The sequence below is a fragment of the Cetorhinus maximus genome, chromosome 24 (genome assembly GCF_964194155.1).
Source record: "Cetorhinus maximus chromosome 24, sCetMax3.hap1.1, whole genome shotgun sequence".
NCBI classification, from domain to species: domain Eukaryota; kingdom Metazoa; phylum Chordata; class Chondrichthyes; order Lamniformes; family Cetorhinidae; genus Cetorhinus; species Cetorhinus maximus.
Genome location: NC_135902.1, coordinates 35,177,937 through 35,194,022, shown reverse-complemented (window position 1 = coordinate 35,194,022; position 16,086 = coordinate 35,177,937). Strand labels below are relative to the sequence as shown.

The window sequence follows — 16,086 nt, the reverse complement described above, 5'->3', positions numbered from 1 at the left end:
TGCGACAGGTGCAGTTCCGTGCTTTGTCTGCACACTTTTGGCATGGCCTGCACTAAATGCCGTCTTGGTGATGGCATTAGCGCAGGTGTTAGCAGTTTGCACCAGGAATATGCAGAGCAGGCTGAATGTGACATCAGTCAGTGCGTAATGCTGATTTGATGCCAACACTGCCATTTTCAAACTCGCTGCTCTAGCTAATGCCTTCTCTTAAATATCCACAGCTGAACATGCATACAGCAGCAGGTAGGACATCAGCAACTTGTAGGTTAGTTGCTGATTGCTTTCAACTGGCTATTTGATGTGAAAAGGTGGATTAGGTAGGAATATATTTCTATAATCCTAGACCTGCTGCTGGCCACAGCCTCAGTAATGGCCGCTCCATTTATGGTGAGCATTGTCTCCTCAATGGGGTTAAGGTCATGCAACTGTGTCTGTTTCCCACTGGTTAGTTGCTGCTGCCTCTGCTTCTATAGAATCTTGTCCTGCAAGAAAGAGGGAAGTTTGTCAGTGAGTGTGGTGCAATGTGTTTGGGTGATGTGGCTGTCATGGTTGACTAGCTGGCAGTGTGTGCAAACTATGAATTGTGAGCATGAGACTCCTGGTAAATTGAGCAGGCTGTGAGGCTAGTGTCAAAGAATACAGAATTTATAGATGAATTCACTGGCCTTGACCTTTCATGTGTAAACTTCTTTTGGCCCGCATCCAGGTACTTGGGCGACAGTGTTCACATTGATCTCAGTGGCTATCTCTCCCACTACTTTTTAGGTGCTTGTCTGTAGGACATCCTGGCCCTGTGTAAATACAGGAAATGTTTCCTCCTGTCCACTTCCTACAGCAGGGCCCTCAGTGATACATAGTGCTCCGCTACTAAGTCTACAAATTAGTATGAAACAGGACAGACCGCCTGGCTTCGACCTAAGCACCGGAAACGACAACAGCCCTGTTGACCCTGCAACATCGTCCTTACTAACATCTAGGAGCTTGTGCCAAAATTGGGAGAGCTATCTCACAGACTATTCAAGCAACAGCCTAACATAGTCAGACTCATGGAATCATACCTTACAGACAATATCCCAGACACCACCATCACCATCCCTGGGTATGTCCTGTCCCACCAGCAGGGACAGGACAGATCCACCAGAGGTAGTGGCACAGTGGTATACAGACGGGAGCATATTCTCAACATCGACTCTGGATCCCATGAGGTCTCATGGCATCAGGTCAAACATGGGCAAAGAAACCTCCTGCTGGTTACCACCTTCTGCTCATACCCCTCAGCTGATGAATCAGTTCTCCTCCATGTTGAACACCAATAGGAAGAAACACTGAGAGTGGCTAGGTCACAGAATGTACTCTGGGTGGGAGACTTCAATGTCCATCATCAAGAGTGACTCGGTAGCACTGCCACTGACCGAGCTGGCCGAGTCCTAAAGGACATAGCTGCTAGACTGAGTCTGCAACAGGTGGTGAGCGAACCAAGAAGGAAAAACGTACTTGACCTCATCCTCATCAATCAACCTGTCGCAGGTGCATCTGTCCATGACAGAATTGGTAGGAGTGACCACCACATAGTCCTTGTGGAGACCAAGTCCCATCTTCACTTTGAGGATACCCTTCATCGTATTGTATGGGATAGATTTTGAACAGATCTAGCAACTCAAAACTGGGCATCGATGAGGCACTGTGGGCCATCAGCAACAGCGGAATTGTATACAACCACAATCTGTAACCTCATGGCCCGGCATATCCCCCACTCTACATTTACCATCAAGCTGGGAGATCAACCCTGGTTCAATGAAGAGTGCAAGAGGGCATGCTAGGAGCAGCATCAGGCATACCCAAAAATGAGGTGTCAGCCTGGTGAAGTTCCAACACAGGACTACTTTCAAGCCAAACAGCAGAAGACAGAGCAAAGAAGTCCCACAATCAATGGATCAGGTCTAAGCTCTGCAGTCCTGCCACATCCAGTCATGAAAGGTGATGGACAATTAAGCAACTAATTGGAGAAGGAGGCTCCATAGATCCCCCCATCCTCAATGATGGGGGAGCCCAGCACATCAGTGCAAAAGACAAGGCTGAAGTATTTGCAACAGTCTTCAGCCAGAAGTGCCGAATGGATGATCCATCTCAGTCTCCTCCTAAGGTCTCCAGCATCACAGGTGCCAGTCTTCAGCCAACTCAATTCACCCCACGTGTTATCAAGAAACGGCTGAATGCATTGGATAATGCAAAGGCTATGGGCCCTGACAACAATCTGGCAATAGTACTGAAGACTTGTATTCCAGAGCTAGCTTCACCCTTAGCCAAGCTGTTCGAGTACAGCTACAAATCTGGCATCTACCCGCAACGTGGAAAATTGCCCAGGTATGTCCTGTCCACAAAAAGGACAGATCCAACCTGGCCAATTACTGCCCTATCAGTCTACTCTCGATCATCAGCAAACTTATGGAACAGGTCACAACAGTGTTGTCAAGTGGCACTCACTCAACAATAATTTGCGCATTGATGCTCAGTTTGGGTTCCGCCATGGCCACTCCGCTCCTGAACTCATTACAGCCATAGTCCAAACATGGACATAAGAGCTGAACTCAAGAGGTGAGGTAAGAGTGACTGCATTTAACATCAAGGCAGCATTTAACTGAGTATGACACCAAGGAGCCCTAGCAAAACTGCAGTCAATGGGAATCGGGGAAAAACTCTCCACTGGTTGGAGTCATACCTAGCACATACCACATTCCAGAATGCACCTCACCTTTAGGTATTGCAGGCTGCTTTGCAGCTGGCTTTAAGTGGCGCTAGCCTCACATGAACCTCGGCATGCAGCCACTCAACAGTATGTTTAGCACATGGCTGCAAAGCATTTTCATTTAAATTAGTAGTCGGCACGAAGTTTACATGCTGCCTGCTTTACTTTGAAATATTCATACAGCTCTTTTTGAAGCCAGTCTTATCAGCAACATCCAATACATCATAGTCTACGGCCAGACAAACATAGCCTTTCTTCTCACCATCAGGCCTGATAAGAGTATTCACTTTATCTATGTCAATATCATACAATTTCTTGACAGTCTGTTTGATCTGGCATTTATTGGCTTGATGTGCTTTACTTTGAATGGATGCAGGTTAATTGTGCATTGAGATCCCATGCCGTTTATGAAGACTATCCAATTTTTAGCCCAGGGGGTTTAGAGTGAGGAACCGCAATCTGGAAATGAGAGCTTTTTAGATTTTTCATCTGTGCTGATTAGTGGCAAAGTACATTCAATTTGAACCATGCAAGGTACTGAATATGTTGCAATGAGAGTAGAAAAAATGTGCACTCCATGAACGGAATAGAACTTGCTCAGAGGAAGCTTACTTGACCCCTAGCCCATCATATCTGAAGAGTGTCTATAAAAAGAAGCAAGTGGGATCCAATGTTATCTTGTCAAATCAGCTGAGTTCAAATCCACAGAGATTTTTTTGAAGCTGTTCAGTGTCCTGGTCAGGTTATACCTGGCATACAGTTCTGACCACTAATATGAAAGGGAAATGCCAGGACTCTGTTGAGAAGAGGGAAGAGTTACAAGTAATGACTTGATAAACTAGTACTGTTCAACATCAGAATGAGATGTCTCAGATGGGACATTTTAGGCTATATAAGATACTTAACACAACTGAGGAAGTAAACCCAAAACAATAATTTCAGATTTGTCACAGAAACATGACACAAGGCACAGCTTCAGAATTATAACGGTCAAATTTATGACAGATAGCAGGAAAAAACATTTTTACCCAGACTGTGATCAACACTTGGATTGGGTTACCAGGAAGAACAGTTCATAGAATCTTACAGCACAGAAAGACGCCATTCACCCATCATGTCTGTGCTGACTCATTGACAGAGCTGTCCAATTTATTTCCACAACCGAGCAAATTGGTCTTCTTCAAGAGCAAGTCCGATTGCCTTTTAAGAGCTCCAATGGAATCTTATTCCATCCCCTTGCAATTAGTGCATTCCAGATCTTAACGACTTTTTATATGAAGACATTTCTCCTTTAGTTCTTTTGCCAATTGATTTCAAATCTTGATCCACTTGCCAGAGAAAATAGTTTCTGCCTTCTTGCTTTATCAAAACCCTTCATGATTTTGAATACCTCTAGGTAACCCCTTAACTTTCTCTGCTCTAAGGAAAAAGATCCCAGCTTCACCAATCTCTCCAGCTGAACTCCGTCATCCCTGGTATCATCCTGGTAACCCCCCTCTGTATCCACTCCAGGGCCTGTTCCAGAGGCCCATATTTAATATTTTTATATTGGCACTTGTTTAGATTGGATTGTTACAGTGCTTCATTGCCCTGCATTTACAGAGTGAGTCAAGAAATAGTTGTAGAAAAAGAAGTACACACAAACAATGCAAACTGTTAATTCTTATTCTTTTTTTATGTGTTTTTATCACGCCGCAAAGCACTTCAAAAATAAATTATAATACCTGTTCAGCCCAGTTAGCTCCATTCCCCACACTCCCAACCTGCACTCTGATACGAGGTCAAATACAGTGACAATTGTGATAGTAATCTTATCATACACGCCACAATAGAAATAGGCTGAAATTTCGCTTGGCCAGAATCTAAAATGGCTGCCTGCTCTGTTCACCTACACTTAGCAGCATATAGCAACTGGGTAACATTGCTTCTAATTAATTCTTGTTCTTTTTTATGTTTAATAAAATAATTTCATTTTGAAAATCATTGCTGGTAGAATCACAATATTAGTGAAAATTTCAATTAATATGTACAGATCCTTTAACTTTGCTAGGCCAATTTCCATTAAAGCTCTGACAAATTGCTTGCTGGAAACTTTTAATAGGCACACGGTTATCTAAGCTACCGAAGGATTGAAGTAGAAAAACGTCCAGTCCTAAACCACTGTCACAGGAAAATTCATTCCTGTATGCTGCAGAAGAAGAAAGATTGCAGAAGTAGAGCCAGAGTATTTTCATGTACTTCAAGCATTTTATTTTACAACTTTGATGGTGTTCAGCTGTAAGCTTCCCCAGAGGGCATTAAGATTGATAAAATATGAATCCATAACTGTGAGCAAATCTTCCCAATTTGACTCTGGGGAGCTAAGGAATTCAAGCAAATGTTTCTATACTGCATTTTATACCTGAATTACAATAATAACTTTATTCCAGGAGGGCCTTTCTGGACAGTGGGGGTGAGGGAGGAAGTTTAGTTGTCTTTTTTCTGCAGACACTATAGACAGTGTTACATATGACTTTGAATGTATAATAATAGTCCTCAAGTGGGAAGTAAAATGCTTGTATGCCCACAGCTGTTCATCTTTTTAAAGCTATGACAGGCAACACTGAACAGCTTAAGCTTCAGGGACAAGAGGTTCAAGAAAGTTGCAACATTTAGTTTTGTAAACGTATCCTCAGTGTTTCAAAAATAACAGGGAAAAGTGCATTCAGATTTAGATTCAGCCAATCTTACCGCTGATGATCATCACATTCAGTATTTAATATATAACAATACTAACTTGCAATTTCATAGTGCAGAAAAATATCCTAAGAGCTTCATAGATTCTAAGGAAACTGGAGGCCATGTTCAAAGGGGAAATGACAAGTGGTGATCAAAAACCTGGTCAAAGTTTGGTATTAACACCAGAGTGAACTTTATCATCTCCAGGCTTCCATGTTGGGCAGCCTGCTGAGGAAATTCTGTTGTTGCATCATCACGTTGGCGGTGATGGCAAGTAAACGATTTTTGATCTGATCGTTGCAACCAGTGAAAATTAATTATATAGTAATAATTTTAATTAGTACCTCCATACGGTGATCAATTTAAGTCTATTTCAATCCAATTTTTTCTTTTCTTTTGTATTGCCAGCAGCAAACAATTATCAATGGTGTTATTAAGTATTCTTTTTACACACAATATAACATGCCTTACAGGATACTTCACATTCACTAGCCACCTAATAAGCTCTTGAAATGCTATTGACACTTGTACTTGAACTATGTTGATGATATCCTCCAGTCGTACAATATACTGATTTCTGCCAAATCCATTTTGAAATGAGCACTGATTTATTTCAGAATAAGAGCATTGGCACTTTGGTATGTGCTGTGACATTTTTTACAAATGTTTGAAATTTCATTCAATCTGTTCACGTCAATCTTCTGAATTTGATGTCACGTTGCTAAAGTTTTCAGAAAAAATTAACAATCTTTCTGGGGAAAGGGGAAATAACCAACTCATAGAATGACTATATTCAAAAACTGAACATGTTACACTAATACTTGAAATTTGTATTTTGATGGTAATTAAATATTGGTTGACTTTATATGGTGCCAGTGAAATGTGGCTTTAATTTTGATGATTACTACTGTAAACATATTTCAACAGCTTTTATCAGCTTTGATTTCTATGTATTTTCCATTTTTGGCCTGGCACCTCATGCCCAAGAATTTATGGGGTATTTGCAAAGACTGCTATGTGAGAATTAAATTAAAAACTCTTGATACCTGAAAGTGGGGATGGGGTTCAGATGGATAATCCTGAAACATCTTATTGGTACATATCTTAAGCTAGAATATCTTATAAATACGTTGACTGATGTGATATTGCATATTATTCTGAGTGGTATCAAAAAACAGAAGTAAAAGCCCTCGTGTTAAGTAGATATAGTGAACAAAAGCAAAATACTGCAGATGCTGGAAATCTGAAATAAAAACTGAAAATGCTGAAAATACTCACCAGATCAGGTAGTTTCTGTGGTGAGAGAAACATACTTAACATTTGAGGATTTTGACCTGTCAGATGTATCAAACACCAACTTTTCATGAAAACAGTTTTTGCTTGCCAACTTTCCCCACTTCCCTCATGAACTCAATACATGGATTTCATGGTTCCATAGATATCAGTTACTCTCTGACACCTCACCCAAGTTATCATTATTTATCACAGTAATTGTCTTCAGACTGTATGACTTTGGGAGCATTGTTGCTGAGCGCAGTGCTGTCTTCACTTGACATCCATAGACCTGAACACAATCTAGTCAATCCGGCAAAGTCCCCCTCACTAACATTTGGGGACATGCCATAATCGAGAGAACTGCTGTCAGACTAGTCAAACAATGCCCAACATCATCATATTCACTGAATAGTATCTTACAGCCAATGTCCAAGATTCATCCATCACCATTATTGGGTAAGTACCTGTCCCATCAGAGATGGCATCACAGTAATGTACAGTCAAGAGGAAGTGGCCCCAAGAATCTTCAACATTGTCTCCAGACCTCGTGAAGTGTCATGCCATCAGGTCAAACATGGGGCAGGAAAACTCCTACCAATTACCACCTACCACCTTCCCTCAGCTAATGGATCAGCACACCTTGGACACCACAGTAGGAGAACAGAGATTAGCAGGGCACAATGCACTCTGGATGGTGGACTTCAATGTATATCACCAAGAGTGGCTCATTAGCACCACTAGTGACAGAGTTGGCAAGTTTTGAAGGGTATAGCTACCAGATTGGGCTTGCAGCAGGTGGCGAGAGAACCAACATGAGGCTTCAGACATCATTACATCTTTGATGCAAATATGAATAAAAGGGATGAATTCCAGTGGTGAGGTGAGAATGGTTGCCTTTGATATCATGGCAGCCTTTGACCAAGTGTGCAATCAAGGATCCCTAGTAAAAGTGGTCAGTGGGAATCAGAGAGAAAACTCTTCATTTATTAGAGTGGCACAAAGGAAGATGGTTGAGTTTGTTGGAGGCCAATTATCTCAGTCAAGGACATTGCTACAGGGGATTCTCAGACCTTCATCAGGTGAGAAGTGGAGTCGTTCACTGGTGATTGCATAGTGTTCAGTTCCAGTCACAACTCCTCAGATAATGAAGCAGCCTGTGTATGTATGCAGCAAGACTTTGGGCGGATCTGAGGCTTGAGCATATAAATGGCAAATAACATTTGTGCCACCCAAGTGCCAGGCAATGACCATCTCCAACAAGAAAGAGACTAAACATCCCCCCTTGGCAGTTAAAGGCATCACCATCATCAAATCCCCCTCCATTAACATCCAGGGGGGGTCACCATTGACCAGAAACTTAACTGGATCAGCCAGATAAACACTGAGGCTGAAAGAGCAGGTAAAAGACTGGGTATCTGTGGTAAGTCACTCACCCTCTTACTCCCCAAAGCCTTTTCATTACCTGAAAGGCACATGCCAGAAGTGTGACAGAATACCCTCCACGTGCCTAGATGAGTGCAGGGTCAACAACATTCAAGAAGCGCAACACTTAAAGATAAAGCAGCCGAAAGATCGGGACCTAATCCATTATCTTATGCATTCACTGTCATCTAGCACAACATAGTTGCAGTCTACACCATCTACAAGATGCATTGCATCAACTTGTCCAGGCTTCTTCAACATCACCTTCCGAACCTGTGACTTCTACCTCCCACAAGGACAAGGGCAGCAGGTGCATGGGAACACCACCTGCAAGATTCTCCAAGTCACATGCCATCCTGATTTGGAAACATATTGCCATTCTGTCATCATTGATGGGTTAAAATCCTTGAACTCCATATCTAACACGGACTGCAGAAGTTCAAGAAGGCGGCTCACCACTACCTTCTCAAGGCCAGTTAGCAATCAGCAATAAATGTTGGCCTTGCAACAATACCCACATCTGATAAATGAAAAAATAAAAATAAAATAATATGTATGCTTCCAGAAGGTGACAACTAGATGGCAGTTTAGGAACAAAAGCCATGGCTCTTTTAGCTTCCCTAAAGCAGGGAGGATAAAGAGATTTGTAGCATTCCTACTACTGGTCTAACTGAGTTCCGCAAACTCAGCACATAAAGGGAATTGAACTTGGAATCTTCTTAGTCTTTTGGCTCAGGTATTCACTGGAAAAACTCAGTGAACCATAAGGAGAGAATAGCAATTTGCAAAGATAGGCTATTGGAAATAACTGAGAAACACTGCTTGCTTTCAATCTATCAACAATAGCTTACACGATTGCATTGTCACTGTGCTGCTGATTAAGTATCCATTTGCTTATGTTGCTATCTTCTTGTAATAGCAGATGAATCTCAATGGTAAGATAATTTAAACTCAAAGGTAAGTACAAAGGAGAGATACCATTTGACCCATCCAGGTCATCAAAACCAAGAATCTCCCAACATAACATCTCATTGGCAATCGAGATCCAAATAATTATGGGAGGTGCATCATTCTAAGAAAATGTTAACGGTTCTTTTATACACAACAGATGATGACAATAAGACACATGTAAATCTGTGTGTGATGTAAAATGACACACGGGACTTTGGCAACTTTTCTTTCCTTGAAAAGATCAATTAGAAAACATTTTGTTCTAGGTGGGAAAGGATTTGCTGAGATCGTGGAAAGGCAGATTTCATATTACAAACTGTTTGGAAATTGGTTGTTGTTTGAAAAAAATATTCTCTCCTTTATATTCCCCTGTCTATTATTGCAACTGATGACCACGTCCCTTCCCTTTCCGGGACCACTAAAGGGCAAGTCAAGTCCAGAATGGGACTAAGGAACCATTGTACTATTTCTGTTCAGAGTATATAACTGGAACCATTTTACAGACAATCCCAGCAATTCTTTGATTTCATAGTTTTTTCTTCTCTTTTTGTAGTTTTTAAAAACTTTTTTTCTCTGAATTTACTGTATTGTTTATTTAGAGTTATAAAGCAATAACTTAAAATTAAGGAACAACCCTGGGTTCTACAAAATTTATTCTGGAAATAAAGGAAAAGTTCTGTGTTGTGAAGGGTTCTTACAGAAAGAATGAATCAGTCAAAAGCAGGAGAGATGCCTCGAGAAATTTGCGTACTTGAGAGGTCTTTTCAGATCATATAAGTAGGCTGTTTGATCAGCTTAGTTCACTGAGTCAAAATCATTGGCTTTGAACTTACGCTGTGGGATCCAAAGGTAAATAGCTCAAAATATTTAGTTGAAATGCCTCCTTTAGTGGAGGTATTAATCCTTTCAAATAAAAATACATTTAGCAATCCTACATTCCCAGCAGGGAATCCACACTCATTGCGAGTATGGATCAGAAATGGGCTAAATCATTGTACGGTGTAATCACAGTTCTCTTGGTCTGTACTTCCTTTGAATGTAGGATGGTGCTAGAAGTGTGGGGTTGCTGAATTTATTAATAAATGGGTTAATACCTCTGTTAAAATAGCATTCCTAAAATAGTATCCTTCTGCATAATTTCAGATCCTTTGCTATGTACTTTATTTATATTACCAATTACAAAAGTCCTATGATTGCTTATGTGACATTTTGAAGGAAATTGGTATTAAATAATTAAAAGCAAGTCTGTTGAATAGTTTCATCTATAAAGTGAAAAATAAGCATGAGTCTGAGAGTCTTAGTTTAATAATTTGGTATTGAGCCCAACAATTCTCTTTGTGGTAATTGATACAAAAGAAAATTTCAGAAGAACCCTAGATAAGCTTCACAGCTTAGGTATTCCAGAGGCTATTAACTGATCAGGTCCATTGTTTTTGAGGCTTGTTAAAATACTAGATATGGCAGGTATAATTGTATTTATTTTTTATAATTAAAATCAGCATGCCAAATGCATTATTCTGAAACATTTTTCATATTTATTTCAGATGACGTACCACCTTATTTTAAAACCGAGCCCATTCGCTCACAGATTCATTTGGAGGGAAACCGCCTGGTCCTGACATGTATGGCAGAAGGGAGCTGGCCTTTGGAATTCAAATGGTTGTACAACAATACGGAGCTGACTCATTTCTCTCTAGAGTACAGGTCAGGAATCACACTTGAAATTTTAGTTTTTGTTCCCCATGTTCAGATTATGCTAAAGCCCTTGGTTTTGTATCTTGAGGAACAGAATGTAAAAGCAAGGAGGTAATGTTGGACTTACACAAGGCGTATTTAGGAGTTAATTGGAGTGATGTATACAGTTTTCAACACGCCTTTATAGCTATGTTATAAAAGCAGCGAATTGGGAGTTTTTTTTATCATTACAGGAAGACAAGTTGTACTGGTTGAACTAATTGTGCAACAGTTATGAACATACTCAATCTGTTCATTTGCTGTGAAATAAATTAGCTTAATGATGTGTATCTTTCCTTGAATTTCCAAATGTTTTCTCAACTTGCTTTTGGAAAGGATGGAGAGGCCCACATAGGGCTAAAATGCAAAAGTCATGAATATCCTGTTCTAGACATAAGATATCATTGTTACACCCTGGGGTATGCCATTATATAGTTAGACTTACAGTCATAAGGGACACACAACTTGATGCAAAATGTTTGGATTGTTTACGGGAATGTCGTACTCTGAAGAATGCCCAAGGCAAGACCCAAATATGTGACAGTTCAAAAATGGTTCTATACTGAGCTGCACCATATTGCCTGTCTGCCTCTGTTATGAACCTGCCTGTCCTCCCACAGATTTTGGTATCATCGGCAGACATTTTTCTCTCAATTCAAAAGTTCAGATCATTTTTACATATTATAAGCAATAGCAGTCCCAATACATAACCCTTTGGAACTCCTTTCACTTTGTATTTTCTGCTTGAGAAACAAGTCCATCTATTACCGTTGACAAAAGAATCAGTGGCATTATGAGGAAAATCTTTTTATGCAGTGTTTAGGATCCAGAATGTACTAACTGATAGTATAGTGGAGGCAGACACAAGAAGGGCTTTCAAAAGGGAATTGCATAAGTACCTGAAGAGTAAACATTTTCAGGACTACGGGGCAAGGGAGGGAGGGGATGGGATTAACTGAGTGGCTCTTGCAGACAGCCAACACCGACACCATAGGCTGAATGCCCGCATTCTGTGCTGTAACCATTCTATGATTGTACATTTTGTGCGGTGATTTTGATATTTTTCAACTTCCCAGTGTTCAACTTTATCATGAAGCTTGTTTGTCATATCCTGAGAGTTCTATTATTATTTAATAAAAGAAGCTAATTTGCTACAAGGGCTAAGTTATTGTGTGTGAACTAGATAGAAATAAGTTTTCAGAATCAGCTTTTAAAAAGTGTTGTCATTACCAATCACTGATTAATTTAAACAAAACTCAATTGTAGACACATTTCCAGCATGTCATCACATCTTTGCTTAGCCAGTTTGCAGGCATCAGAGAGAATTGTTGGAGTCTAAGTGGGTTATCGTCTGAAGTAACTTTTTCCATACAAATCTCAGAAATTCCCAACAAACTGTTATTGAAAGATTTGATGATATTTGTGTCTGTCCTGAAGCACCCATGTCCAGAATGTTTCCAGTTACAATGGTGCTTTAGTAGCATTGCCCAGAAAAGGTCAGTTATATTTTAGCAAAAACTTTATAGAAGTTCATAGGGTGCAAGAGTGATCAGCAACAGAAAAGATAGATCTAATTGATGGTGCTTGTATGAAGTTGTCTTTTAATCCCATATCAGTAGAGCTCATCAGTTCTTCTGAAATGCGCACAGAGTAAATGAAGGGCTTCAGCACATGGGATTATTTCAATTACTCTCTTTCTCCCTGCTGTTAGTTAAAAAAATAATTGGGAGTCGTGCAGGAGTAACTATCACTGACACCACCACCACCATACCCAATCCACTCAGGATAGTGAACAGATGGAACACTCTGTCCAGAGAAAGTAGTTCATGTGAATTCAACTAGCACCATTAAAAGGGACAAAAACAAAAAATGCTGGAACAACTCAGCAGGTCTGACAGCATCTGCAGAGAGAAAGGCAGATTAAGTCCGTAGCGGACTCGAAACATTAACTCTGCCTTTCTCTCCACAGATGCTGTCAGACCTGCTGAGTTTTTCCAGCATTTTTTGTTTTTGTTTCAGATTTCCAGCATCTGCAATATTTTGCCTTTACCTTTAAAAGGGAGTTGGATAAATATCTATAGAGAGGCCTGTAGAAATATTGGCAGCATGATTTCAGTTTCTTTTGGGAGGGAATGTGGGAACCATCTTAGTGTCCCTTACGGTAGAAATCAACAATTGGTGGTGAGGAGGGAAGCCCATGACATGAAAATCAGGCATGGCTCTGGATAGATCTAGCTTGATGAAATGGAAAATATGTCAGCACAAAGTTTTCTGGCTGTGCCATGGCTGGATATGTCCAGTTAAAAATATGTGGAAATATCAACTGTGCAAGAAGAACACACTGTAACAGATATGGGAAACAAAAAAACTTGTGAAACAATGCTAATGCAGGCTGGAGAGGCAGAAATTGGAAAGGTTCTTTCAGGAAAAAGCCCTGGCCTTTGCAGTATCAATAACCAAGAGTGTAAAACCTGTGAATTAGGCAGAAAGGTCAGAGTACAACTTATGCAACTCTTCAGAGTATTATGATGATGGATTTAATGAAAGAGAAAATGTAACATTAATAAAATTAAAACTCATTTCAATTACAGTTTAAAAGACTGCGAGAGAGAGCACAGTTAAAATTCACATTGCAGTCTGTCCAAATTTATTGGGTAGATTTCAGATCTGGGCTATTTGTTACAGCTGATGGACTGTAAGCATAAATTAACTGGAAAGTTAAAGCGTCCTCTCTTTTGCCTTTTAGTCTTTAATGGGGAGAAATCTGCACAACCATCCAGGTTTTGGGTAAAGAATTCTCATAGTTAAATATTAAAATGAAATCTGCCTCAATGAGACTTTATTACATTCAGTGCACCTTAACGAGCTGCAAACTAATGAGTGAAGCAAAGCCGTTTCTGTCTGATATAAGTGAGCACTTAAGATATTATAAGCAGCAAATGTGAAATCAATGTTAATACAAATGGATAATGCTTGTCGCTTTTTGCCTGATATGAACAACAGTTTGCTTTAAACGTGGATGTTTTAAGTGCTGGGGATTGTGATGCTACAGAAACCTCCCTTAGTAGTTAGCCTTTAAATGACCTCAGGATTAACCACATTCACATGTAAAGTGCATGAATAGTGACCTTAAAGGGATAGGCTGGATGAACACAGCTCCACCTGACGAGTTAAATGTCATAACTATGTTGAAGACCATAGACTAATCCATAGCAACATCAAAGGAGATCAGCTTTTGTTCTAGTGTAAAGTCTGTAGGCTTAAAGTTGGCCTCCATACAATATATGATGTTTTAAGTTATGTATAACCAGCCCCTTCCATTATAGATTTAAAGATCATTGTTAACTGCTATTACAGGAATTAACGGGCATGCTTAATACATTAGGCATTAATCATTTTGAGTCCAAGTTCTACTACCTCGGGATATAGGTGACTGAGGTTTCATTGCATCATATTTACAGAAGAAGGCTGGAGCCTGTTGCTGGGAGACTATAGCCTGGAGTGAGGATAGGGAAGAAATAAGGTAACGAAATGCACCCCTGTCTATACCAGAGGCTTACCCTTTCTCAAAGCCTTAAAATTGAGGTTTTTTTTCTGAGGCTTACTTTCATCAGGTTGGTTTTCCCTCATGATTAGTTATTAGACTCAGGTTGAGTCGGTAGTTAGGAAGGCAAATGCAACGTTGGCATTTATTTCGCGAGGACTAGAAAATAAAAGCAGGGATGTGTTGCTGAGGCTTTATAAGGCTCTGGTCAGACCACATTTAGAATATTGTGAGCAATTTTGGGCCCCGTATCTCAGGAAGGATGTGTTGGCCCTGGAGAGAGTCCAGAGGAGGTTCACGAGAACGATCCCAGGAATGAAAGGCTTAACATATGAGGAACGTTTGAGGACTCTGGGTCTATACTCGACGGAGTTTAGAAGGATGAGGGGGGATCTGATTGTAACTTACAGAATACTGAAAGGCCTGGATAGAGTGAACGTGGGGAAGATGTTTCCATTAGTAGGAGAGACTAGGACCCGAGGGCACAGCCTCAGAGTAAAGGGAAGACCTTTTAGAACAGAGATGAGGAGAAACTTCTTTAGTCAGAGAGTGGTGAATCTATGGAATTCATTGCCACAGAAGGCTGTGGAGGCCAGGTCATCGAGTGTATTTAAGACCGAGATAGATAGGTTCTTGATTGGTAAGGGGATCAAAGGTTACAGGGAGAAGGTGGGAGAATGGGGTTGAGAAACTTATCAGCCATGATTGAATGGCGGAGCAGACTCGATGGGCCAAATGGCCTAATTTCTGCTCCTATGTCTTATGGTCTTATGATAATTTTCAGATCTCTGCAGAAATGTGACATTGGAAATTTAGCTAGTCCGTAATGTTTACATATCCTGTAATCCAATAGAGGTGGTTAAAGTAGCTGTATTTCCATTGAAAATGCATATATTTGAAAGAAAATTTTAAAAACAATTAATGTAAAAGAGATTAATAGAGAAACAGTACCTTCTGGAAAGGCTGCAGCATTGATCAGGAGGGGAAAGGTTTATAACTACTTGTAGATTTAGTGTCTCATATTAGACTGAAATCAGTGGCCAGATTTTCCTGTGGGCTCGAGGAAACTCAACCTATGCACCTTTGCACTTTCTAAAATGCACACCCAATGCATATGTGACTTTGCCTGGGATTTTTGTCTTTTCGCACAGCTGGCAGGTTCACAGTGCCTTTTACGAGCTGTGATGGAGTTCAGGAGGAGTATTGGTGTGGAGGCAGGTCGGCCAGAAGGCCAGCCTCAGTTCTCCAACACAGCAGCCCAGCTCCCAACATCCAAACCTCACCCCTCATCCCCCACTCACCCCCATGCCACCCCTTACCCCATCACCATGCTGCCACATGCCATCTTAGATCACCCATGCCACCTTCATGCCCCTATGTATCCTCCACAACCACTCACCCAGTATGCACTATGTATAGTCCTCAGGAGACATGCAATAGCAATGGGGATTATTTTAAAATCACTGGAAAAAAATTAAACCTCTAATAATCCAATAAAACCCTGTGTTCAAACACACTAACATTGATACTGGGGGAAAAAACTACTCCAGTGCAAAGAAAATTGTAATCTGGTAAGTGCTAATTAGGTTTGTACACAAACAAGAAACCACATCAAAGACATATTCTGTTATTACGGCCTCTTAAAACTTTCAGACATATTGGATCAAAAAACCAGCTGCTGAACTGAAACCATTAT

The 16,086-nt window shown here is 40.5% G+C and overlaps 1 protein-coding gene across 1 annotated transcript in view; it reads left to right on the top strand.

Annotated features, from left to right (window-relative positions):
• sdk2b (sidekick cell adhesion molecule 2b) overlaps positions 1-16,086 on the top strand; it is a 981,988-nt gene that overhangs the window by 468,653 nt on the left and 497,249 nt on the right. The window contains exon 2 of the mRNA XM_078571006.1: positions 10,657-10,816. Coding sequence (XP_078427132.1) covers positions 10,657-10,816 — 160 coding nt within the window. The remainder of the gene's footprint in view (positions 1-10,656; positions 10,817-16,086) is intronic.